At 34.8% G+C, this 26,512-nt stretch overlaps 2 protein-coding genes across 2 annotated transcripts; one reads left to right on the top strand and one right to left on the bottom strand.

Annotated features, from left to right (window-relative positions):
* The first annotated feature begins 8,301 nt into the window (after window positions 1-8,301).
* On the top strand, window positions 8,302-17,423 carry LOC104107915 (protein arginine N-methyltransferase 2). The gene is made up of 3 exons (XM_009616847.3): window positions 8,302-8,695; window positions 15,293-15,688; window positions 16,964-17,423. Exons 1-3 carry the CDS (start codon window positions 8,422-8,424, stop codon window positions 17,275-17,277), a joined length of 984 nt encoding a protein of 327 aa, XP_009615142.1. The 5' UTR covers window positions 8,302-8,421; the 3' UTR covers window positions 17,278-17,423.
* A 106-nt stretch (window positions 17,424-17,529) lies between these two features.
* Window positions 17,530-20,225, bottom strand: LOC104107916 (subtilisin-like protease SBT1.7). Its single transcript, XM_009616848.4, has one exon. The coding sequence runs from the start codon at window positions 20,110-20,112 to the stop codon at window positions 17,812-17,814; it is 2,301 nt and encodes a 766-aa protein (XP_009615143.1). The 5' UTR covers window positions 20,113-20,225; the 3' UTR covers window positions 17,530-17,811.
* Window positions 20,226-26,512: the final 6,287 nt, after the last annotated feature.

Here is a 26,512-nt window from a genome sequence, read left to right as displayed (position 1 = left end):
AGTGAAGAAGAGTTAGAGACGATGCGATGTCTCGCTTGATGTTCCAGAATAATGCAAGGAAATCTGTAGTGCAAGCAAGTTGAATGAAGGTTGAGAGTAGTATAAACGAATATGTGTAGGTCGCAAGCTAAAGTATGGTAAAGCGACAAGGTTTTAGGAAGACAGGAATAAGGATAAGAAAGGGCGAGTGAGAAGGTGACGAGAATGGATAAGTCCTCAGGACTAAGCCCATGAAAACAAGAGAGCTTATGGTTTCTCTAAGTCATAGAAAGCTCAGTATAGCCTGAATGAACTCAAATGAGTCTAAGAGTAGTAGCATTTAGAAGAAATGGAATGCTGTCCTAGTAATAAAATGAGGGGGTAACTGTGATAGATGATGGATGACGTTTAGGCCTTCGATTGAGTCATGATTTCATGAATTGTACAGGATTAAAATACCCATGTAAGGTAAATCACATTGGGATGCTATGAAATATGATTATGGAAGTATAGTATCGTATCACCCCCAGGTGGATCAGGAAAACCACTTCAAATATTCCTCGATGCAACGTAAGCCCTAGTGGAAAGGTATTACGTAAGAAGTTTCAAGTTATCAGTGGTATATTATAGATCAATATTGAGGTGAATCAATAATGGATGGACAAAAGTCACAAAGTATGAGATGAGATTAGGCTGCCATTCTTAAGATGAATAGTAATGAGGAAGCATTAAAGGACTTAGATTTATACATACGCGATAAGCAACGAAAGTAACCTGGAGTTCGGTAGTAGACCTCAGTAACGATAAATCGAAGTAAGAGTTATGGTATAGTATGACCTACCTAGATGCAGTAAAGTCATACGAATAGATAACCGAGTCTATGAAATAAGATATAACAATATTCGTAAGTTCAACAAAGTATCGAGTAAAGAATTGTAGTATACCTATAGATGCCCAGAGAGACATCTTATCAAGACCTATATATGCTTACAAAGTGAGGCCTAGAGATAGACAAAAAAACTGGAGGAAAAAGGAGAGAAGAGTCGCATAGGCGCACACACAAGGAAAAAGTCATACAGGCTGCATGACAAAAGATAGCAAGAGTTACGAGACTAAAGGGGGGAATGCCCTGGCCTTTGGATTTATTCAAAGAACAGTTGCCTAAATGGCAAGAAGAGTATTAAAGTATTCGCAAGAGCTATGGGTTACGACAATGATAAGTGCATCAGCAACATTCGAGGATGAATGTTCCAAAGGGGGGAATGATGTTACACCCCATATTTTCATACGTGAAAGTACGCCATAAATAAATTGATGGAAGCTCGGAAATGAGATATTACATCCCACATTTTCGTACGCTAAAGTTTCGTCGTAAGTTAATCGACGTAAGTTCGGGAATTAGATTATTTTGGGATTATAAGTATTGCTATTTCAATCAAGTGATGAATAAATTCGTGAAGGTGAGAGGGAAAGCAAATCAAAGAAATGAATTTCGTCAAAATTTGATATTTTGGGATAAATACGGTCTAAGCTATAATACCCGCTAATTATGGACTAGTATCGTATAAGGTACCACATGACCATGATAGTGAGGTGTATAAGGTGTGCTAAAAATGAGCAATATATTAAGTAATTTGAGATAATTCTTAATTATGTGGACAATTGATTAATTATTGAATTATTGGGAGATTAATAAACTAATTAAGGAAAGGGGTGAATTATTTTGGATAAACTTGATAAATTTAAATTCCCCCCCCCCTCCCCCCACCTACAACGTGGCTGGCCAAAGAGACCATGATAATGAGTCTTTAACTCACAAGACAATGTGGCACATTTTGGAAGAGCTCTTGGCTTAGTCATCTTATCAAAGTGAGGTCCACACTTAAGGATTTAATACTTCTCTAATTCATTTTGTCTACAAGGTAATAATGGAAAGCTTAAGCAAAGATAAACTTTGCAATATCAACGTTATCAATTGTTCATCTCTTAAGAAAAAGATTAGTGGGGTCCATACCTAAGGATTTAATACTTCTCTAATTCACTTTGTCTACAAGATAATTTTGATTGAGCTCCCAAACGTGGCAGCCCACTATGCCACACCAATTAAGTGGAAAGGTGGCACATTTTAAAGAAGATATGTGACACCAAGTCTTGAAAGGTAGGCCCCACACCATCAAGACTTAAAATCCATCTCTAAATTCAAACTAATGATGTATTACATCTATGTGAAAGGCTTCAACAAGGTAAACTTCATTAGCAACGTGAGTGCTTATATTAAAAATCGGCAACTTAGTAACATTCTGCTTCAACAAGTATTCAAGCAAGAATTCCTTAAGCATCTTGGCAACGTAATTCACTTCAACAAAGGTCATGAAAGATTTTGATCAAATTGATTTGAGAAAGAGATCACACGGGTCTGCTATAGAAAATTGCTTCAACAAAATTCATACGAGACTACGTTGTGTAATAGCAACGGGGTTTGCAATTCTAAAAAAGTACGGTATAATTTTTCTCAAGAACATCATACGAATTTTTTCTTACTTCGATCCGTCGTTACGTATTTTCGCAAAAGACATGTGTTAGAGGGATCGTCAAGAGGATCGGTCCAGGTATGTTAATGCTATCCCTTCTTTCTTTTTGGCATAATTCAAATAATACAAATGAAACGAGCAAAATACGCAATTTTCATAAATGACTCTATTCATTGAAATACTAGGGGTGTCTATATTCTTGATTCCCTATGTGAATTATTATTATATCTTCTGTTCATGGGTCTCAGAAAAATACGTATTTAATAAAGTTTATCCGAAAGGCATATTATTTTTATGACATCCCGAAAAATCTTATTAACGTATTTCTTATGCATTTTATGTATATATATATATATATATATATATATATATATATATATATATATATATATATATATATATATGTGGGAAAAGGCTATGGCGTTATATATGCACCACCACCTGATCAGCTGGTATACGTTGATGATTTACCCACAATGGCCGATATGATATGATGGGATGCCCTCAGAGGCTTGATGATATTATGAATGCATATACATATGCATGGTATGACAGTTATACGCATATGCATGACATTATAATATTAAATGATTCACAGAGCTATTCAGACTTACATGTTGAGTCTTTTACTCCATGTTTCTCTCATGTCTATTATTTACTGATTTTCATTCCTTACATACTCGGTACATTATTTGTACTGACGTCCCTTTGCCTGGGGACGCTGCGTTTCATGCCCGCAGGTCCCGTTAGACAGGATGAGAGTCCTCTAAGTAGGCTATCAGCTCAACAGAAGGTGTTGGTACGCTCCATTTGCTCCGAAGTTGCTATTGGGTCAGTATGTTTAGAACATGTGTTGATTGGTATGGCGGGGCTCTGTCCCGGCCTTTATGATGTTTATGTACTCTTAGAGGCTTGTAGACAAATGTCATGTATATGAAAGATTGTATGGCCTTGTCGGCCTATGTTCAGTGTAAGAGTGCTCATTTTGGCCCTGTAGACCCGTATGTCTTAAGTATAAGTTGGTATTTCACGTTGTATTCTACTTATCTCACGGCAGCCTCTCCAGCTCAGTTATCTATGATAGTATGATACGAAAAGATACGTTATGTTGGTACTCGGTTGAGTAAAGCACCGGGTGCCCGTCGCGGCCCATTGGTTTGGATCGTGACACTATTTTATCCTATGTAGGGTATAAATCGGTTAATATTTTAAGGGTATAAAAATACTTACTATCCCTTTTTCAAATATAACTCATACATTATGTAAATATCCCAAGCTAACACAATTACATATTTGTTTATAATTAGGAGCAATAATTTCTTTTAAAAGAAAATTATTCACGTACCTTTCTAATCCAAGTAGGATCAACTTTGTAGGTTATGTATAGTTTAAATCGAAAAAGAATTCCATCGTTATGTAATTTACAATTAGATCATTAAATTATACAAATATTTAAGGGCATAAAAGTTGATCAATATAGGGGGTATGTATAGTTTTAATCGAAAAAGAATTCCATCATTAGGTAATTTACAATTAGATCCTTAAATTATATAAATATTTAAGGGCATAAAAGTCGATCAATATTTTAGTGATATTTTAGTCGTTCAACATTTAGCATAAGTTATTCGTGCTTTTATAATAAACTAGACTCTATGTTTGTGCGATGCACGAAATATCTTAGCCAAACATTAAGCACGTACGAAAAGTAATAAACTTTTAACTCCATAAACTGCTTGTTAGTAAATATTACGAAGTTCAATAATTAGTTTCTTAAAATAAAAAATATAATATATATAATTCAAACCACTAATTAATAAAGTTTTAGCACAATTAAAGGATGAAAATATCTGTTTCGAGTAGATACATATTTCAAGTTGTTATATTAAAATTGGTTAAACGTTGACTAACTTGATAGCAATACAGATAGGAGCTTTAATATTTTTTTATATTTGTTATGCATTTCCTTAACATGGTTATCTCCTCATAACATTTGTGTTATAGATTTTTCATTTCAGAGTATTCAACGCATAAGATATTCCTTTTTTGATATTGATGCATCAATTAACTTTCTATTATAGAATTATTTATATAAGTTTAGTCAATTTCAAAGTTCAAAATATAAGGTAAGAGATTGTATAATTCAATTTTAAATTTGTAAGTATTAAAAGTTTTATCATAGTTAATTTTAAAGCTTAAATATTAGAAAAAACAATTGGACAACATTTTGTCCAAGTCAAAACTATTTTTAAAGGTGAGGGGACAAACAGTGTTAGCCTTATAATTCACCGGCTTTCTTTTTTCTTCCTTATTTTTCCCTTTCCTTCCCAGTTATGGTATTAAGAATATTTGAGTCAGCCGGTTATTGGTTTCGATTAATTATGTATTTTAGTTTTGATTTAATGAACACAACGAATAAATAGTGTCAAAAAAATTTAATATAATTTTTCTCCGTCGGTTATGTATTTGTTTGTGACCACAATGCTAATGATATCTCATTAATACGATTATTTGAATTGTGTAAAGCACATGAAAAACTGATAAATTACATATTGGAGTTTTACTTTCACTTGGACTCAAAGACCCTCTAGCTTGGCGTCCTCTTTCTACCCCTCTTCTGCCGAATGCAACAAATATGGCCATGACAATTATTTAAACATATATACTAAATAGACCATCGTTGACGTTTCATAAAATAAATAAATATTCAACTTGAGATGCGTGAATTTACACTATATTTTTAGGAAAAATGTATAAGTACTCCCGACTTATAGCCGGATTTTCAAAGCTTAACTCCGATCAAATTGCTTTTATAAGAAATATTAAATAATAATAGATAAATAAGAACATATTTATTTTAACAATATCAATGTCTTATTATTTGGTAAGATAAGTTTTAAATCAAATATAGGTGCTACAATGCAAAAATTAACCAAGTAGATCTCTACCAAACTTTCTTTTTACAAATATAATTTAAGAACTGTGATGAAATTCTAAAAAAGCCAGAGATGGATATACCCATTACTCATTAGAGGAGGGTCAGAACTGGTTCAATTTTTTATACCTATTAAAAACACATAAACCTTTAGAGACTTTAAGGTGGCAAAATCATATTCATAAAGTGACGAGATTTTTTTTTTTCCAGAAGTGATAATAAATTTTGAACACTATACTTTACAGTAAAAAAATTCCTTAATTAGCTGCAAAGGAAATCAAACTTGCAAAAAAAAATAGCCGAGTATAAAATTTTTTGCCTATCGCCATCAAGTGCACTTGCGATATTTGCCAAATTTTTTCTGCAGAACCAAAGACACAAACCAAAAGAAATTAAACGCAAAACGTAATCTTCATAGACAAAAAATAATATTTTCTCACATTAATTTGTCCGTTTGTTATCTTTTAAAGAAGAATCATCTCTTCCAATTAAGGATCCGCAAATAAAACTTACAAAAACCAATATATTTACGTATGTTTACATTCATGTTATGTTCACATACACCCAACCCAACCCAACCCAACCCACCCACCTTCATAAGAGAAGGGAAACACGAGAGTATTGCGTTTAAATAGTATGTAGTCACATAGATTTATATTCATATGCATCCGATAGAAAAAAATAAATAGAACTAAACCAACTCAACCAAACACAACCGTAAGTAGAGAAGGATACAAAGCACTGGAATATTACTGAAAGTGAAACTATTACCGAAGCTCAAACAACTCCTTGGTACTAAATCTTTTTTCTTCTTTAAATATTCAGCCACAACTCTTTTTTCTTGGTAACCCTATAAATATTCTGGCATAAATTTCTCTGACTATGTTACTAAACACGTCGTATAAGAATTTGTAATATGAATCCTAATATTAAATAACTGTGTAGAAGAATATGAATCCTAGTGTGTATCATATACAAATTCTTGTTATTACAATTCTATCCGATGTGGAATAATTTCTTTTGGAGAAATATCTAATATTGAGGGGCATATAAGTCCCTTAATATTTTAGGGATATTTTTGTCGCTCAACATTTAGCATAAATTATTCGTACTTTTATAATAACTAGTTTCTATACTCGTGCGTTGCACGAATGTATCAAGTCAAGTATTACATAATTTGTACAAAAAATAGTAAAATTTTAATCACATATGTATTCTAGTAGTATCATTTGTCAAAGTAATATAATGGACCTAATTAATGTATCTTATTAATTATCACTATTAATAAACTAATTTTCAAAACGCAATTGGCCATTGGTTTCTATTTTACATTTGTAGTCAAACAATAGTTTTTGGTTGAATTCAAAGTCTTGGATATTGGGTAAAATTTTATATAATACAATCTTATCAACATGAAATTGTCTTTAAAGAAAACTTTTAGCTTTGAAAGAGCATAGAAGTTTATCAACAATGTTAGAGTGCTTGATCTACTAATATGAAGAAGAAGAGTACAAAAAGTATATTTTGAGGGCAAAAGGAGATTAACTTGTACAATTAATCTAAAAGACTATATAGTGTATCTCCTACGAATAATGTACAAAATACGAAAGAAACAACCAAATATTTTAGACTTGGATGCATAAACTTAAGAGTAACGAAAGCTAGAGACATAAAAAATTAAATCAGTCAAAATAGTTTCATCAAGAAGCAATGACAGGAACGATCTAAGACTATATATTGTATATCCTACAAATAATATACAAAGTACAAAAGAACAAACAAATTGACTTGGTAAAAGTCAAACTTCACCTCCTCTGGACATTGCATCGAACCATCGCCTATTGAAGTACAATGCATTGATCGTGGTAAAGAATCTTGAGAAGAATTTATGTACTAAATATTCATAGCATGGATAAAATTTTTACCTGTAAATTTGCATTACAATTTGAGATTAGTTTGCTCCGCCACTGCCGTACGATACCTTGACTATAATAATACGAAGCACAAAAAGTTATAAACTTAGGATTCCTGGTCAAGTTGAGAATCTTATAAATAGCAATCCTCTCCCAATCAAATTTAGTGTCCTACCACGAAAAAAATCTCATAAAGATAACCTCTTAATTGTTTGCAAGATCCGAATATTACCAATGTATCCAATATCGAGTTTATTCTTCGAATGAATTGTTTAGCTTTGAAAGGGTATAAAAGTCCGTCAAATTTTCGAGGATATTTTCGTCGTTCAACATTTAGTGTTTGAATATTCGTACTTTTATAATAATATAGATAGATATAATATAATATAATATAATATAGATATAGATAGATATAGATATATGCTTTTCCGTCAAAATTTCATAATTTTCAAGTTGTAGTTAAAGGAGGGATAATTGAGCTTAATTGGGTAAACTAGAGAAAAAATAATTCAAGAACCTCGATAACACTATTAGCAAAAATTACACTTCTATCCAACAAGAGTTAGTGTTGAGTGGTAGTCTCATGTTCCAATCATAAGTATGAAGTCATCTCTGTACTTTGGGTTACAGTATTGAATATGAAGTCATCTTTGTGCTTTACCCACCAAAATAAATTTTTTTAGTACGAATCTAAATTTAGTCGGGTGTCGATGCGAATATCGGACAAGAACTGAAAATTAAAAGAAACATGGCCCTCAACTATTTTAATCTTCTGCACCTAAGGGTATAACCTAATGGTCACTAAAGTGGTTGGAGAACTATGAAGTATTAGGTTCAAACCCGAATGGAAACAAAAAATAATAGGTTATTTGTTCATATTTTTATGGAGAGAGTTTTATACAAAATTAAGGATTAAGTAATACTAAAACCTATAATTCAACGATCGAAATTAGAGTTAACGTATAACTCGAGGACCAAGAGTGCAATCTGCCCCTAAAACCCTCACACTCTGAAGTCCAAACTAAAGAAAATCACCGCCAAATATTCCCAGAGTTTCTGCTCAGACATGGCGGACGAAGAAGCACTCTGTGAAACAGCTCGGAATGGCGACATCAACAAAATCAAATCTCTAATTGAGTCCGGCGCCGATGTCACCTACTTCGACAAAGACGGACTTACTCCGCTGATGCACGCCGCCAAGCACGGCCACGCCGAGGTGGTAAAAGCTCTTCTCGATGCTGGTGGCCCATGGAATGCCTTATCTCCTTCAAATGTCTCTGCCGGTGACTTCGCCATGGACGCTGGTCATCAAGATGCCTTTGACGTTCTTCTCAATTCCGGTGCTTACTTTTAATCCTTGTACTCTCTTTCTTATATAACTGTTAGGGATATATTAGATATGCCCTAGATCCAATATCATATTTGATGATTTGAACATATTTTTGTGAATTTTATTTGATATAAAAATATATGGTATTTGATATTCATTTATCATAGTTATTATTAATTGCTTCATTAATTTAATAAGATCCTTGATTAAATTTTGAGACTTGTCATCATGATGGAGATCATGATAATGAGAATAAAGTCTCTTACAATTTAATTTAAATTTTGTTCTTGATCGTAGGATTATTAATTTGGACATTAGTAATCCGGTTAGATGAATATTTATGTGATTGTCTTTATGGGATAACGATTAGTTGATCTCATTAACTAAATCACATAAATAGATGATGCATATAGAGATATGATCATTGAACCGATTCATTGGATAATTGCTAATGGTTAGAATTATCATAAACTGTCAATAAGATATTCTCTTGAAGAATATGATGTAAGAGTTTCCTTTGACATGATATCATCATAGTAATTGACAAGTTATTTATTGTGCTCTGATACCACTGTAGGATTGCATATAGATGTTCTTAACACGCATCGGAAGACAATAATAATACTCGGCAGAACTTTTCGAGTTTAAAATTTATTTACATGTCAAAGATCGGATCTAAGACGTACCCGGTGAAGAGAGTCTCGTTTTAAATTTATTCGATAGTGCGAAGACTATGCGTATCCACACCGAGACTGATCCTTGCTATTAGTTCTTTGATCAATGAAACCCCGCGAACAAATTGAATGAAAATATTGTGTTGAAATTTTTCTCAAAAATCTTAACTCAGGTGAACATTTTTCTTTTACTAGTATTTTCTATCTTTGCTTTGATTGTACTATTACTTTCTCAAAGTGATTTTCTTCTCAAGAATAACTCTCTTGGTTTCTGCGTGACTTTACAATATGTATAAGATCTATATAACCAATTCTTAATAAGGACTCACATATATATACATAATTTCCATTGGAAAATACAAATCACATGCCTTATGAGATTTGATGGAAAATACAAATCACATGCCTTATGGTCAATATTTTCTTACTGAAAATATAATCCCATTCCAAATGGGTTTGTTGCCGACAATTCCTTTACACGTGAATTCAATTCTAGATTGAATTTTACAACTTAGTCTCCATTAAAAAAAACATGTAATTCATTTCTTTTGTTGACAATATACGTGGAATTCAATTCTAAATTGAATTCTACAACTTAGTCAACATTTTAAAAAATATGTAACTCATGGAATTCAATTCTAAATTGAATTCTACAACTTAGTCAACATTTAAAAAAAAACATGTAACTTATTTTTTTTGTTGACAATACACGTGAATTCAATTCTAAATTGAATTATACAACTTAGTCAACATTTATATTCATATACATAAATATTAATTATAATTACCAAGTACTTATAATTGTTAGGGATATATTAGATATGTCCTAGATCCAATCTCATATTTGATGATTTGAACATATTTTTATGAATGTTATTTGATATAAAAATATATGGCGTTTTATATTCGTTTATCATAGTTATTATTAATTGCTCTGATACCACTGTAGGATTGCATATAGATGTTCTTAACGCGCAATGGAAGACAATAACAATCCTAGACAGAACTTTTATTGTTTAAAATTTAGTTACATTTTTTTTAAAATGTTGACTAAGTTGTAGAATTCAATTTAGAATTGAATTCTAGAAATGAGTTACATGTTTATTTTTAATATGTTGAACTAAGTTGTAGAGTTCAATTTAGAATTGAATTCACGTGTATTGTCAACAAAAGAAATGAGTTACATGTAAATAAATTTTAAACAATAAAAATTCTACCTATGATTGTTATTGTCTTCCGCTGCGCGTTAAGAACATCTATATGCAATACTACAGATCATCAACATACAGTACTAAGAATATGATTGTGCTCCCACTAACCTTTTTGTACATACAAGGCTCTTCTTCGCACTGTGATGATCTGTAGAATTGCATATAGATGTTCTTAACGTGTATCGGAAGACAATAACAATCCTAGGCAGAACTTTTAATTAGTGAAAATATCATTTAGATAAAAGTCCATGTCTTTATGATATGTGTAAATATGTTCTTATAATAGTCTTTTCTTTTCTAATTTTAGATTTCTCAATATGTCTGTGATATCACTGCGTGGAATACTTGAGACCAACAAGTTGGTAAGACCAAACTTTGATGATTGGTACAGAAATTTGAGAATTGTTCTCATGCATGAAAAGCTTATTGATGTGATCGATAAACCTGCCAAGGAAGTCCCAGATGAGGATGATGATGATGCCACCAAGATTTATCAGGAATACTTGGAAGAATGTCTTACTACCAGGTTTTTAAGAAAAAGATTGGAGCAGACGGAAACGTGGAGACCTACAAAGCACGTCTTGTTGCCAAGGGATATCGTCAGAAAGAAGGAGTCGACTATGATGAGACTTTCTCTCCCGTGGCCATGCTCAAATCAATTCGGATTTTCCTTGCTATAGCAGTATACTACGATTATGAAATATGACAAATGGATTTGAAAACATCTTTTCTTAATGGTGAGCTAGAAAAGGATGTGTACATGACACAACCTGAAGGTTTCACATCTCCGCCTGATCATAATAAAATTTGCAAGCTACATAGATTCATTTATGGACTAAAGAAAGCTTCTCGAAGTTGGAATATTCGCTTTAATAAGACAATTGAAAAGTTCAATTTTGTTAGATGCGAAGAACAGCCTTGCGTGTACAAAAAGGTTAGTGGGAGCACAATCATATTCTTAGTACTGTATGTTGATGATATATTGCTCATAGGAAATGATATACCGGCATTGCAAAGTACCAAGATTTGGCTATCTGAACAGTTCTCCATGAAAAACTTAGGAGAAGTAGCTTATATATTGGGAATAAAGATCTATAGAGATAGATCGAGGAAACTGCTTGGACTTTCCCGCTATTTGTACATTGATACCATCCTAAAGAGGTATAACATGGATAATTCCAAAAAAGGCTATCTACCGATAGGCACTGGAATTACTCTCAGTAGGGAGGATTGTCGTAAAACACATGAAGAGAGAGAACGCATGAGTAGGATCCCATACGCTAGTGTAGTGGGAGCTATCATGTATACCATGACATGTACAAGTCCTGATGTGGCTTATGCACTAGGAGTAACTAGCCGATATCAGGCAAATCCTGGTGAGGAACATTGGAAGGTGAAGACCATTCTTAAGTATTTAAGAATGACTAAAGACCAATTCCTCATTTATGGAGATTCTGAGTTGAAACTTGAAGGTTATACTGATGCAAGTTTCTCTTCAGATAGAGATGATAGCAAATCTATTTCTGGTTATGTATTCACCTTAAATGAAGGTGCAGTTCCATTATTGTGTTACAATACTGGAGCCATTGCTCAAGCAAAAGAATCAAGATCACACCAAAAATCTAAACACGTCCTGCGAAGGTATCACTTGATAAGAGAGATTATTGAACGTGGAGACGTCGGGATTCAAAAGGTTGATGGAAAGGAAAATGCTGCAGACCCATTCACTAAGGCTCTTGGATCAAAGGAGTTTGACAAGCACAAGTGGAAATTGGGAATGAAGTACAAGAGCGATTGGCTCTAGTGCAAGTGGGAGATTGTTAAGGATATATTAGATATGCCCTAGATCCAATCTCATATTTGATGATTTGAACATATTTTTGTGAATGTTATTTGATATAAAAATATATGGCATTTGATATTCGTTTATCATAGTTATTATTAATTGCTTGATTAATTTAATAAGGTCCTTGATTAAATTTTGAGACTTGTCATCATGATGGAGATCATAATAATGAGAGTAAAGTCTCTTACAATTTAATCTAAATTTTGTTCTTGATCGTAGGATTATTAATTTGGACATTAGTAATCCAGTTAGATCAATATTTATGTGATCGTCTTTATGGGATAAAGATTAGTTGATCTCATTAACTAAATCACATAAATAGATGATGCATTTAGAGATATGATCATTGAACCGATTCATTGGATAATTCCTAATGGTTAGAATTACCATAAACTGTCAATAGGATATTCTCTTGAAGAATGTGATGTAAGAGTTTCCTTTGACCTGATATCATCATAGTAATTGACAAGTTATTTATTGTGCTTTGATACTAGACACCTATGGCCCTAGGGCGATAGTTGAAAGGATATTGGGTACGATTAAATAATTGTAGAATTAGTGATTGATCAAGATGGAATCTGTCAACTCTTGGTAATGAGTTTAAGCTCCATGTTATCATGAATTATAACCGACCAAATTAAGACCTTGGCTGAATGAAAGAAGAAAAGAGTTTCTTAGGTCATTCAATGGTCGATTATATTTGACATGAACACATAGTTGGTCGCCTATTATGATTTGACAGTTGAACCATATCCTAGGGTGACTCAGAGCTATAAGGATAAAAGGAATTAATGCATTATTCTTCTACGGGTTCTTGAGAGTAAATTGTATACTTCATGCTATCCGCTCGTTAAGGAGTGTTGCTAGACGCCACCCTTGATTAATATATTGATGTGATCAATTTACTACCGGCTTAGTATTGAACCTATGGGGTCGCACACTAACGAGTGTTTTGATCTTTGCTAAAGGATTACTTACTTTATTATTTGATAATTAAATAAAAGAATTTAATTAGTCAAATAAATTTAGTTATTAGTCCAAATAAAATATAATTATATTCTTTGCTAGCACAGAGGATATAATTAATATTGTGGACAAGTTGAAGTTTTCTATTTTAAATAAGAAAATTAAATTACATCTCTTGGTTGATATATATATATATATATATATATATATATATATATATATATATATATATATATATATATATACTTGGTAATTATAATTAATATTTGTGTATATGAATATAAATGTTGACTAAGTTGTAGAATTCAATTTAGAATTGAATTCACGTGTATTGTCAACAAAAGAAATGAGTTACATGTTTTTTTTAAAATGTTGACTAAGTTGTAGAATTCAATTTAGAATTGAATTCCAGAAATGAGTTACATGTTTTTCTAAATGTTGACTAAGTTGTAGAATTCAATTTAGAATTGAATTCACGTGTATTGTCAACAAAAGAAATGAGTTACATGTTTTTTTAATGGAGACTATGTTGTAGAATTCAATTTAGAATTGAATTCACGTGTAAAGGAATTGTCAGCAACAAACCCATTTGGAATGGGATTATATTTTCAGTAGGAAAATATTGACCATAAGGCATGTGATTTGTATTTTTCATCAAATCCCATAAGGCATGTGATTTGTATTTTCCAATGGAAATTATGTATATATATGTGAGTCCTTATTAAGAATTGGTTATATAGATCTTATACATATTGTAAAGTCACGCAGCAACCAAGAGAGTTATTCTTGAGAAGAAAATCACTTTGAGAAAGTAATAGTGCAATACAAAGCCAAGATAGAAAATACTAATATAAAAAAATTGTTTCTTGTTTTTTCACCTTTGAGTTGAGATTTTTGAGAAAAATTTCAACACAATATTTTCATTCAATTTGTTTGCGGGGTTTCATTGATCAAAGAGTTGATAGCAAGGATCAGTCTCGGTGTGGATACACATAGAGTCTTCGCACTATCAAAGAAATTTAAAACGAGACTCTCTTCTCCAGGTACGTCTTAGATCCGATCTTTGACATGTAAATAAATTTTAAACTCGAAAAGTTCTGCCGAGAATTGTTATTGTCTTCCGCTGCGTGTTAAGAACATATATATGCAATCCTACAATAACATCATAACTTATGAGAAAATTATGTATTGTTCTAAGTAAGATGGAATGTGGAGTAATAATATGTGTATTAGCAATACCGGGATAAGACGACTTAAATCACTAAAATACTCTTGAAGTAACGGGAGTTTTGACATCACATTTCCTGCATAAAAAATGCTGCTTTGTTATCCAATGCATAATACTTCATGTATTCGTGAGCCAATCTACCTGTTATTTTATCTTATGTAGCTGACAGCTCCAATTTTATGTGATGTTTTCTGACTAGGCACTAGTTTGAGATGTAGATTGATGTCTTTATCATATTAGTGGTAGTGAAAGAGTATATCTAAGAGATGGTTGCAAAATTTAGCCTGGTAAAAATGTTATCTGTGGGGTGGTGTCGAACATACTGAAACATCCCAAAATGGAAAGTGTCAGATTTTTAGGGATGGAAGAAATAGTTCGTAATAAAGAAATGACACAAAAAACTAACTTCTAGAAGTAAATAATTTATCATATTGTTTACAATCAAAAATATAATTTATTGTATTGCTATCATTACTTTCTTTAATAAGTACTAGTTGTATATTATTATCATTAATGTTTGTCTATGTTCCCCAATACGTCTGAGAGTCAACTCGATATTATCAGGTAGAAATCGTGCGTTTGAAGCCATTACTCGCTTTTACGTCATATGTAGTTCAACTAAAATTCTGAGGCTGCTTAGCTTAATATTACTGATCAAACATGTTTACTCTTCATTATATAGCAATCCAGGCAGAGTTAATCCTTGGAACAATCGCAAGGAAAGAAAATGCAAAGGGGAACTCAGATGGGGACTATTTAGAAGATAGAGTTAGTTTCAGTGAAGATAAGATTATGGACGCTGATAGCAAGGCTGTTATGATGGCTTGGGAGAAGCCATTGATGGAAGCTCACGCGAAGGCTATCTGCTCAAATGGTGGCCACATACTCAACATTGGATTTGGGATGGGCCTCGTAGATACTGCCATACAGCAATATGCGCCTTTGTCGCACACTATCATTGAAGCTCATCCAGAGGTCTATGATCGTATGATACGCGCCGGGTGGGGTGAGAAGGAGAATGTGAAAATCCTATTTGGTCGGTGGCAAGATGTCATTTCAGTACTTGAATCTTATGATGGTAAACTCCTACTACTAGCCTTCCCAGTTTCAAAAGAAGAAAGAAACTGTTTACTCAACATATGCTAATAATACACTTGCTTTTGATTTTACTGTAGTTTGTGCATCATTCTTGTTATCATGAATACTTGATACATGTTCTTCAGGCTATGTATGCACTTATTATTGGGTGTATGAACTTAGAGACACAGTTGTACATAAAATTAATTTCCTCTCTAAAAAACTTTGTAGGAGGTTGGGAGGCTGTCCTCTTAAATGTTTATCTTCATGCGGGAGTAATTTTCTTTCGAGCTAATAACTGTTGATTTGATATGTTGATTCTTGTCGTTCCAATGACATTAATGCCTCGCAACCAACAATATACTATAGATGGTAAAATCTATTATCAATCAGGGAAGGAAGGGGGCATTGGCAGCAAAACTAATCAAGATCGTAATAATAAAATGAAGAGCACATAGTAAACAAAGACGGGGGGCGGTGTTTTTTATTGATAGTGCCTGTCCACAATCGTTACAGGGCTTCGTTGAAGCAGAAAGGTATAGAGTATTCTATCTAGTAAGAAAATTAAAGGTTGCAGCAGTGGAAGTTGTAAAATGAGCAGTGTAATTGTTTTTGTGACTAAGCTGATAGTAGTATGTTTGGATGTTCGATTGTGGAAGGTCTGACTACCCATTTGTAGAACGGGAGACTTGGTTATCTCTGAGTCCAAGTACCGTTGGAGTCTCTAAAGACAAGGATGTGAGTTAGTTGGGTAAGACCATGGCCAAATATCTCAGGGTTGGTTGAGGAATCCAGTGGACTCAGCCTTATTCCTTTGGACTTGAGTGGAGACAGTAACGTCAGTGAGCTGTGGGCCAGGCATGTGGAGGTCGTGATTCATGGCCAAAGATCCACGTATTGAAGTTCCTGAGCGTAGCACTTTGATGTGATTGGGGTCGTGCAATCAATCATGGAATACGTCATACAATGGGATAGATTCTGCGGCTCTTATCATATAGGAGTTGGTTCAGGACCGTCTAGCTAAGTACGTAGCAGGCACGATTTATTTTTGACCACTACACATATGATGCTCTATAACTTTCAAAAACAATAACACAACTAATAGAAGGCATGCCGGAAAAAAAGTTATAGATCTCCGACGTTGCAAACTTGATCATGTGAGTTAATTATTCAAGATCAGATCTCTTTTGCTAGGTTGAAGTTCAGCTTCTATCTGTTGCCTTCTTTTTCTCAGCTTTGTGATTTTATCTTAATGTGAGTCTACTTTGTTCTGCAGGCATATTTTTTGATACTTATGGGGAATATTACGAAGATATGCGGAAATTTCATCAACATCTTCCTAGATTGTTGAAGCCTGGTGGTATCTATTCATTTTTTAATGGTCTATGTGGAGGTAACCCTTTCTTTCATATCGTCTACTGCCAGATAGTCTCCTTAGAACTTGAGAGTTTGGGATATTCTACGCAGCTGATACCATTACCAGTGAAGGATTGTTTAAGTGAAACAGTTTGGGAGGGTGTTAAACAGAAGTACTGGCAGTTAGATACATATTACCTCCCTGTTTGTCAGTCTATGAGCGAATCAGAATGATATTCTCTTCTAGCAGCACTGATAATGTGATGTCAGATGAATCTCTCCTACGCTTCGTTTCTTTGCTTGTTGTGACTTTCATTTGCCTTTTACTCTTTTAATGGTATCCTTTTCTCAATTTAGCTTCGAGGAAAAACATTATGTTACCTTCTTGATTATGTTTGTCGGACGGCATTTTTCTTAAATTTTCTTTAGGCCATGAATGTGCTGTTACTCCAAGGGGATTATTTAAGTGCAAATTGAGTCACAAGATATAGTCAATGACTGAGATAAGCCAGAAAGCCAATTGTATTATCCATAATGTGTGGCTTGGTACATAATAATCAGGCAAGTAAAACACCAGTCTTTTGCTGGACAAATCAACCAACATTTTCCTTGTCTAGATGCTAGAATTGCCTAGGCCTCTTAATTATAGGTCAGGGCTATTTGTTCGGTTGGTGGAATATTAGAGGAGTAGCTGCTGCACACTAGTAATTATTTTATAGGAATATTTGCACTTGTACATTTGCAGTGAATGACTTAGAATTAGCATAATCATGTCCAACTGAAAGCAATTGGGCTAGCAACAACATGTTGTCCATCTGACCATTCCAGTCGAGCAAAGCTAGTTGTGCCTGATGGCTTGGAACTAGCAGTGAATGTCACAGTGTAGGTTTTCTTTTCATTCTTTCGACTGAAAGTAAGTGTTTGTGGTTCAACCAGAATCTTCACTTCCTGCATTTCAGAAGAGACTGAGGCCTTGTATGTAGCTGGATTTCCCACGTTTGTTAGAGTCCTCGTATATCTGGTCACTGTAGGTGCACTACTATTTGCATGTTCGCCCCAGGCCGTTTCCAAAGGAATGGCAAAAGATGGGTAATTAAGGTCAGCAACTCTATATTCCTTATTGTTTTCACAGGAAATGTCTCGCTTCGCGATGACCTTGATCATACTTGGACTGTAGTCCAGGGCACAAAGGAAATTTATATAGTCATCGACTGTGAGATCATACACTAAACCAGGATTCAGAGCTGCTGCTGGATTCACATGTCCAGCGCCATGATCAAATGGTGTAGATGACATTCCTGTTGCAACATCCTCTATCATTTTTCCGTTCTTGTATGTGCTGTAACCTGTAGTCATCAGTGCTGACCTTATAGCTGCTGGACTCCATTCTGGATGGGCGGCTTTGAGTAGTGCTGCAAGCCCACTTACATGGGGACATGACATGGAAGTTCCAGAGATGATGTTGAAACCCACATTCCTGGTGTCTTCTGGCAAACCTGTTGGTCCAACTTTTCCTGTCCAACCAGCGAGAATATTGACACCTGGTGCTATCAAATCAGGTTTAAGTATCTCCGGTGTGATTGAGTTTGGCCCTCTGGAACTAAAAGCTGCTACGACCGGTGATGGTTGAACACCCAACTTGGTACCTCCAAATGCAATTGTGGTAGTTGGATTACTGTCAGAAGCAATGTACCTTTTGATCATGTCACCAGCAGTTTGACCAACTGCAGCTGTTGGTATGAGATGTGCATCAGCAACCAACTCATCTCCGTAAGAGTCTGTGTTTGCCAAAATCATCCCTATTCCACCAGCATCTTTGACAACCAAACCCTTCTGTGCCCTTGCATTCATCCCTCGGTCACATACAACAATTTTCCCAGCAACTTTTTCTGGAATCAGACTACCACTTGTGCATAAATTGCCATTTGATGCTTGGCTGGCATTTCCAGCATACACCAGTGGCATCACAGAACTAGGTAATGCCTTTCCACTGTAAAGTGATACTCCATTGAATTTTTTTCCATTTCCAATGCTAATATATGCTGGGAATTCACGGTCCATGGTTCCTGCACCTACAGTAGTTATCCATGGTGCAACGTTGGAGAGGGATCCAGAGCCTGGCCCGCCATTCCCAGCCGAGCACGAGACGAAGATTCCTTGAGAAGCTGCAGAAAATGCTCCAATTGCTACTATATCCCTGTAATAATCAGAAATTGTGCCACCAAGGGACAGTGAGAGTACATTTACACCATCTATGATGGCCTGGTCCATCCCTGCTAGTATGTCGCTGCTAAAACATCCTCCAGCCCAACATACTTTATATGCAGCCACTCTTGCGTGTGAAGCCATCCCACGTGCTGTACCAGCAGCATAACCAAAGAGGCTAGCTCCAGTTACAACCGAGCCAGCTGCTGTAGTTGCAGTGTGTGTCCCATGGCCATCATCATCCCTTGGTGACTTGGATTCCGTGGTCTCATCAATTGCCCCGAAAGCTGCTTCATAACCTTGTGAGAAAAAACTTGCACCAATGAGTTTCCGATTACAGCTTGATGCTTTGAAGTTCTTGCCAATTTGACACTCACCCTTCCAGCTCGTAGGGACTGGACCTAGTCCAGTGTCATCAAAACTTTTTGATTCAGGCCAAACACCAGTGTCCAGCACACCAATAATGACCTCACTCCTTGTTTCAGCTTGAAGAAAGAATGATTTACTTTCACGTCCTTCAAGTCCCAGAAATGTAGGGGATCGAGTGGTATGAAGCTCGTATCTCACTTCCTCGTGGACCGAGAGAATTCCAGGTTGCTGTTCAAGTGATTTGGCTTCATCAGCTGTTAGCTGTGTTGAGTAGCCATGGATGACATTGTTGTAGGTGTAAAGCATGTTGGCGCCTTTGGATACTGACTTCAAAGATGAGTCATACCACAGAGTATGATCATCAAAATCAGCAGGCATGTTGGATTTGTCCATGTGGATTATGTAAGTCTTCCTCTGGTTCTGGCCAGCATCAACAAATACATGAAATAACACTAGGACTAGTATTGAGAGAACCATGACCCCGGGTCTTTTCATCTTTCTACGGTTCTTTCCTTTGGTAGAGAGGGGTCGGGTGCTAATATGAATGCTGATAATGGTTCATTGAGGGGAATTCATGGGGGCTTATTTATAGAGTAGCCAAGGACTGTTCGAATACAATTCCTTGGCGTCAAGATTTCTATGTTGATCTATGTCCCACTTGATTGAAATATTTGAATCATGTCAAAGATTCAACTATTTTATTTCCCAATCAAATGATGCAGCTTTTAGGAGAATCTTTTTTCTATCAATTTGGGTTGAGTGGAGATAATATTGTTTTGTACTCTGTCTGATGCAGATCAAGTGGAAGGTAAAATTGTACGCTGTCTGTCCACTCGTGTGTGTAGCTTTTTACCTTTATACTAACAGAGCAACATGGGCCTCCCAATATTTAGTATAGTTCCTCTGTTACATATAAAATTATTACTGAAAGGTTATAGAGATAAAAACAAAGGCCTAAAGTAAAGCAGTATTTCAAGTGGTCTCAGAATTGAAAGGTGCAGTTTTAAAGCAGGACTTGTACGAAGATGCTGTCAGACTTCTCTATAACAGTTATTCACCGTAAAAGTTAATTTTTTTATGAAATTAATTTTTATCCTATGTTATAATATATGTTCTATATAATGACACTATCTTATAAAAAGAGAGGCTGTAGTAGGAATGCAGTATGAGGGAGACCAACTATTTCTTGTATGGCTGGAAGTGATGTGCACTTGATTAGGATAAGAAACCTGTGCACTACATACTTTGAATGGAGAAATTTTTCTTAGCAATGCTGAAATTAAGGCGTTTTTTTTCCGTTGAACAGTTTATTTGGAATATTTTTGAAATTGTAAGTGAATTTATTTTCCTTCTTACGGCGAGCTATTGTTAAAATATTTTACCCGAAATTAAGAGAAAAGAGTTGTCCTTCTAACGATATCAATAAAACTGTAACTTTTTTTTTCTTTTCCAACATCAATAAAATTGTAAGTGACTGAAAGAATATTAGCATGACTCCCGAGCAAGGAAGAGAATAATAGACATAACTCTGAGCAAGGATGATATGCATAAGTTGAGAAATGTTCCAATTTGAAGTAAGAAAGATAAAATTGAAAGAGTTATGGCCTTGCATTGCTAGTGAGGCAACCAATTCAACTTTACAACTGATATTGCCATACCGGTAGATGCTGAAGGAGACGTTCTTTGTAGTAAACATCAAGATCAGAGTAGTTTTTGTTCGTTTTCTAGAATATGATAATTATTTGCGTGTGATTTGTACACTAGCGAAGAAAAAGGATAAACAAAAAGCAATTGAGTAATACGCCGCATATATAAGATCTTTACACATCATTTTCCATATGAGTGGTTTTTTTAATATATCTTTTTCTCTTTTTGGGATCAAACATAGGAATGGTGAGTCTATGAAATTGTTATTCGAGTTGATTTAAATTAAATTTCTAATTGTGATTTTTCAGAAGAAAGAAGAGAAGGAATTAGGCTTTTGCGCCCACATGAATTAGAAGTGTATATGTCCTTTCGAAAGAGAAATGATAAAGCATCATTACCCCAATTTCCCTCCGTAGGATGTCGTGACGATACCTAGTCTCTAAGACTAGGTATGCCTAACAATTATGCGTAATAACTCAATATAAAGCTGAAACTCAAACCTCATCATCTAAAATAAATAAAAACTGCGATTCAAAATAGTTACAACTCCCAAAATCCGGTAGAAATAAGTCACAAGTTCTAAAGAGAAAAATACTAAATATCTCTGTACATCAGAGTCTAATGATGAATGAGGAAAATAAGATAATAAAGATAGAGGAGAACTCCGAGGTCTGCGGACGCTGGCAGATGTACCTTGAAGTCTCCACGTACGGGCTAGCTCACTGATACTTGTTCTGGTAAGCAGTACCTGGATCTGCACAAAAAGATGCGCAGAAGCGTAGTATGAGTACACCACAATGGTACCCAGTAAGTGCCAAGCCTAACCTCAGTAGAGTAGTGACGAGGTCAGGTCAGGGCCCTACTGGAAATAATAGGAAACACGACAGAAGATATAATAGTATAATGAAATGACTCAGAAGTGAACAATGAGAATTTACAGAAGATAATGACATGGGATTCAAGAAGACAACTACAACACGTGAGGAAAACAAGATTCTTACAAGTTAAGAAACAACAACAATAACAATACAACAAATAAAGATAAAAATCAGGGGCGCTCCCGAGGTACCGCCTCGTAGTTCCAAAAGTAAATATACAACAAGGGCGCTCCCGAGGTACCGCCTCGTAGTCCCAAAAGTAAATATACAACAAGGGCGCTCCCGAGGTACCGCCTCGTAGTCCCAAAAGTAAATATACAACAGGGGCGCTCCCGAGTTACCGTCTCGTAGTTCCAAAAGTAAATATACAACAGGGGCGTTCACGAGGTACCGTCTCGTAGTCCCAAAAGTAAATATACAACTGATAACAAATGGGACAATGAAATTACAGCAAGGAATCCTACAGTTAAAGACTGAATGCAAAATCAAGGAAGCGGGTAATTCAACTAAGCATGTTGTACAAATTACAAGTAAGAGATAAGACACGTAGACATGTGACATTAGGCTAAACATGACGACTACACGTGCTAGAGTAACTCAATTAAGAGAGTAAAAGGAACTATTTAGCAAAAAGCCGGATTTTCAACAATTATCCCGAGTACGCACTCGTCACTTCGTGTACACGACCTTCACGTATTGCAATTTACTATAACAGTACCAAATCCTAAGGAAAATTTTTCCCACACAAGGTTAGACAAGTCACTTACCTCAAACCTCGCTCAATCAATCAATAAGAAGACCTTTACCTCGATTTTCCAGCTCTGATCGGCTCGAATCTAGCCAAAATATTTACATACTATAAATATAACTATAAGAAACTAATTTAAATAATGAAACTACGACTTTAGTAAAGAATTGAAAAATCGTCCCAAAAAGTCGACCCTGGCCCACATCTCGGAACCCCACCAAAATTATAAAATCCGAACACTCATTCGATATCGAGTTCACCCGTACCAAAATTACTCAAATCCGATACAAAAATCTCGATCAAAACCTCAAATTCGGCCTAAGTATTCCCCCCCCCCCCCCAATTTCTCAACCCAAAATCTTAATTAAATGAAAAAAATTAATGATAGGTTAGTGAAAATTAATCAAAAATAAGTCAAGAATCCTTACCCAAAATTTTCCTCGAAAACCCCTCAAAAATTCGCCTCAATTCGCGCTCTCTAGGTCCAAAAATGGAGAATAAAATTAAACCCTCGAACTTAGGCCTTTTCTGCCCAGGACTTTCACATCTGCGATAAAGTTGGCAGCATCTGCGGTCTCGCAGATGTGAGGCCTGTTCACGCTTCTACGGCTCATCACGCTTCTGCGGACATCGCTTCTGCGAAGCAGCTCCCCTTCTCCTATTTCCGCATCTACGGTTGACCTGCCGCAGATGCGACTCCACTTCTGCGGTCATTCATGCGCACATGCGGCCACTGCCACACTCAGGCCTTAGCCCCGTTCCGCTTTTGCGAGCTCGCAGCTGCTAGCAAAATTCCGCAGGTGCGATTGCGCTAGAAGGCAAAAATTTCTAGATTTGTTTTAAGTCCAATTTTCGTTGTGTTAATCATCCGGAATCCATCCGAGACCCCCAGGAACTCAACCAAATATACCAATAAGTCCCAAAATATCATACGAAGTTAGTCGAGCCTTCAAATCACATCAAACAGCGCTAAAAACACGAATTGCACATCAATTCAAGCCTAATGAACTTTAGAACTTCTAACTTTTACATTCGACGCCGAAACCTAACAAATCAAGTCCGACTGACCTCCAATTTTGCACACAAGTCACAATTGATATTACAGACCTACTCCAACTTCCGGAATCGGATCCGACCCCAATATCAAAAAAGTTCACTCCCTGTCAAACTTTTCAAAAATCATCCAATTTTTCAACTTTCGCCAATTAACGCCGAAATAACCTACGTACTTCCAAATCAACATTCGGACATGCTCCTAAGACCAAATCACCCTAAAGAGCTGTTGGAACTGTCGAAACTCTATTACGGAGTCGTCTTCATACAATTCAAATTGCGGTAAATTCCTAGAACTTAAACTTTCAATCTAGGGACTATGGGTCCCATTCCACTCCGAAACTCTCCCGAATCCGACACTAAATACTCCGACAAGTTATAAAACTACAAAATAAAATAGAAGGAGAAATAAATAGGGGTTTTGGGCTATAATACTCTCAAATGACCGGCCGAGTTATTGCATAAAGTGAAATGGATAATATCTGTGATAATGCTACTTCACAAAACCCCAATTAATTAAGGAAAAAGACGTAAATATTGGCCTTGTTTTGTTTTTGCTGTCACATTAAAATATCAGTTGGGATAAGAAGATCGGATGGTCCAAGCTAGATTTTGTCTAGTGGAGATATAGACAACATAATCATTTTCGTACCATAAGGCCATGACATAATTTACCCATATTCCACTAAATAAAACTATCATAATTAATTATTATCAGTATCCTGCAGCTTTTTTGCTCAAAGATTTGCTCTATTTATACTTGTTTTCGCATATACGTATAGGATCTGAGTTGAGAAAGTGAATTCTGTCGAACTTGCGAACCCATACTACTAAAATTACTAGAAGAAAAACCAATTTTAACCTTCTTTTCCTAAGCTAAATTATGTAATCTACTTCGGATGTTGGATGAAATTACTAATTTAAAGGCCACTAATAATCCAAATAGTTTAGGCGCTGAAAAGAAAACGCACTAAGATTTTGAGCTAATTTCTGCAATTATTGGTTCATGGAATCCTGCGATCACCTTATAATAGTAATTCGGCGCACAAATTGACTCTAAATTCCATGCTATTCTTAGTGAAAGTGATTTGACAGGAAAACCACTTAATTATAGTAGTTTATATCTTTATGGCAATTAGCTGGAATGGGCCTACCACTAATAATTGCTGTTGGTAATTAGTACTATTTCTTTTTATAGTGTTTTCAGGATGACTAATGGACCATTAAGGGCCATTTGTTTTCATAATTAGCTAGATGATTGATTGATAATTTGACCAAACGATCAACAGGGATTTTGTCTCTCGTTTTACAAAAGTAAAATCTTGTCAAATAATTGTAGATTGATTTATTATATGCAGTTTCTTTATGTGGTTTCGAGTGGAAATCATCTTGTATGTTCATTTGAGAGTAATTCTACTAACTTGGTGCATTGAACTCATGGTTAGTTTTACGGCTATAATAACTAATGAGAAGTCTGTTTATTTGCATTGGATTTAAATTATATATGCTGACATAGTGATTTGTAATTTAATATGTTATTAGCAAGTAATCTACTTTATATTTTGGATTATCAAATTATGTTTGTTATAAACTGTTATGATAACTTAATTTGATGGTGTAAAAGAATATTATGCATTGTTAGTACACAAAACTTAACTCATCATTTTATGAAAAAGTTATGTGAGACAACAAACACTATATTTACCGTTCGTAGTTATAGTTTCAGAAAATTATTATTTGTAGTTATATTTAAATTTTATTGCAAATTTACATGTAGTATTGAAACAAGAGATCAATTATTTTCAACTAAAACAAGAGAGCAACAAGCTCTCTTAGCTTAATTGGTTAAAACATTCTATTTTTCTGTATTTTTGTCTTTCACCTTGGTTATATTCGTTGCGTAAATGAATACAGTTGACACGAGCTGTATTTATTGCATGTCTGAATATAAGTGATACAAGCTGGTAACAACTAAACAATAGCTACTATAATTAGATATGGTAATTATAGGCTCTAAACAATGGAGTAGTACTTTATGAAAATTTCTCTTATTTTATAAAGTTTCAGTCTTGTAACATTACTAGTAAATTTCTCTCTCTCTCTTTAAAACTTCTAAAGATGGCCGACCATTTTTAGAAATAATGAGAATTAAGTTGCTTTACAATAAATCATCATACTAAATAGCCAGCAATAATGAGATTGATAACAATTGGTGAGCTGCTGAGCCCAGCTTCATTTGTTTGGATTATTATAACCATATATGCTATATATGTACCCTACATATATCATTTTCATGTTGTAATCACTCTCGTTTTCAACATTAACAGTGACAACTGCCAAACAAAACGGTAGGGAAAGCTTTGATTAGTCGCGATTGAGCTAACAGTCTTTGATATGTCTTCTAAAATATGTTTCTGAATCTGATTGGTCAATGGTCATACGTTTGAAATTTGATTTATATACTCTCAGCCTCATGTTTAGAATTTGATTCAGTTCTAGTGCACATATCTTAAAAAGCTTTAAAATAGTAGTACACTTTTTTCTCGCTGATCGAACAAAAAACAAACCT

This window comes from Nicotiana tomentosiformis, chromosome 4, assembly GCF_000390325.3.
Source record: "Nicotiana tomentosiformis chromosome 4, ASM39032v3, whole genome shotgun sequence".
Taxonomy (NCBI): Eukaryota; Viridiplantae; Streptophyta; class Magnoliopsida; order Solanales; family Solanaceae; genus Nicotiana; species Nicotiana tomentosiformis.
This window is presented reverse-complemented; position numbering and strand designations above follow the sequence as displayed.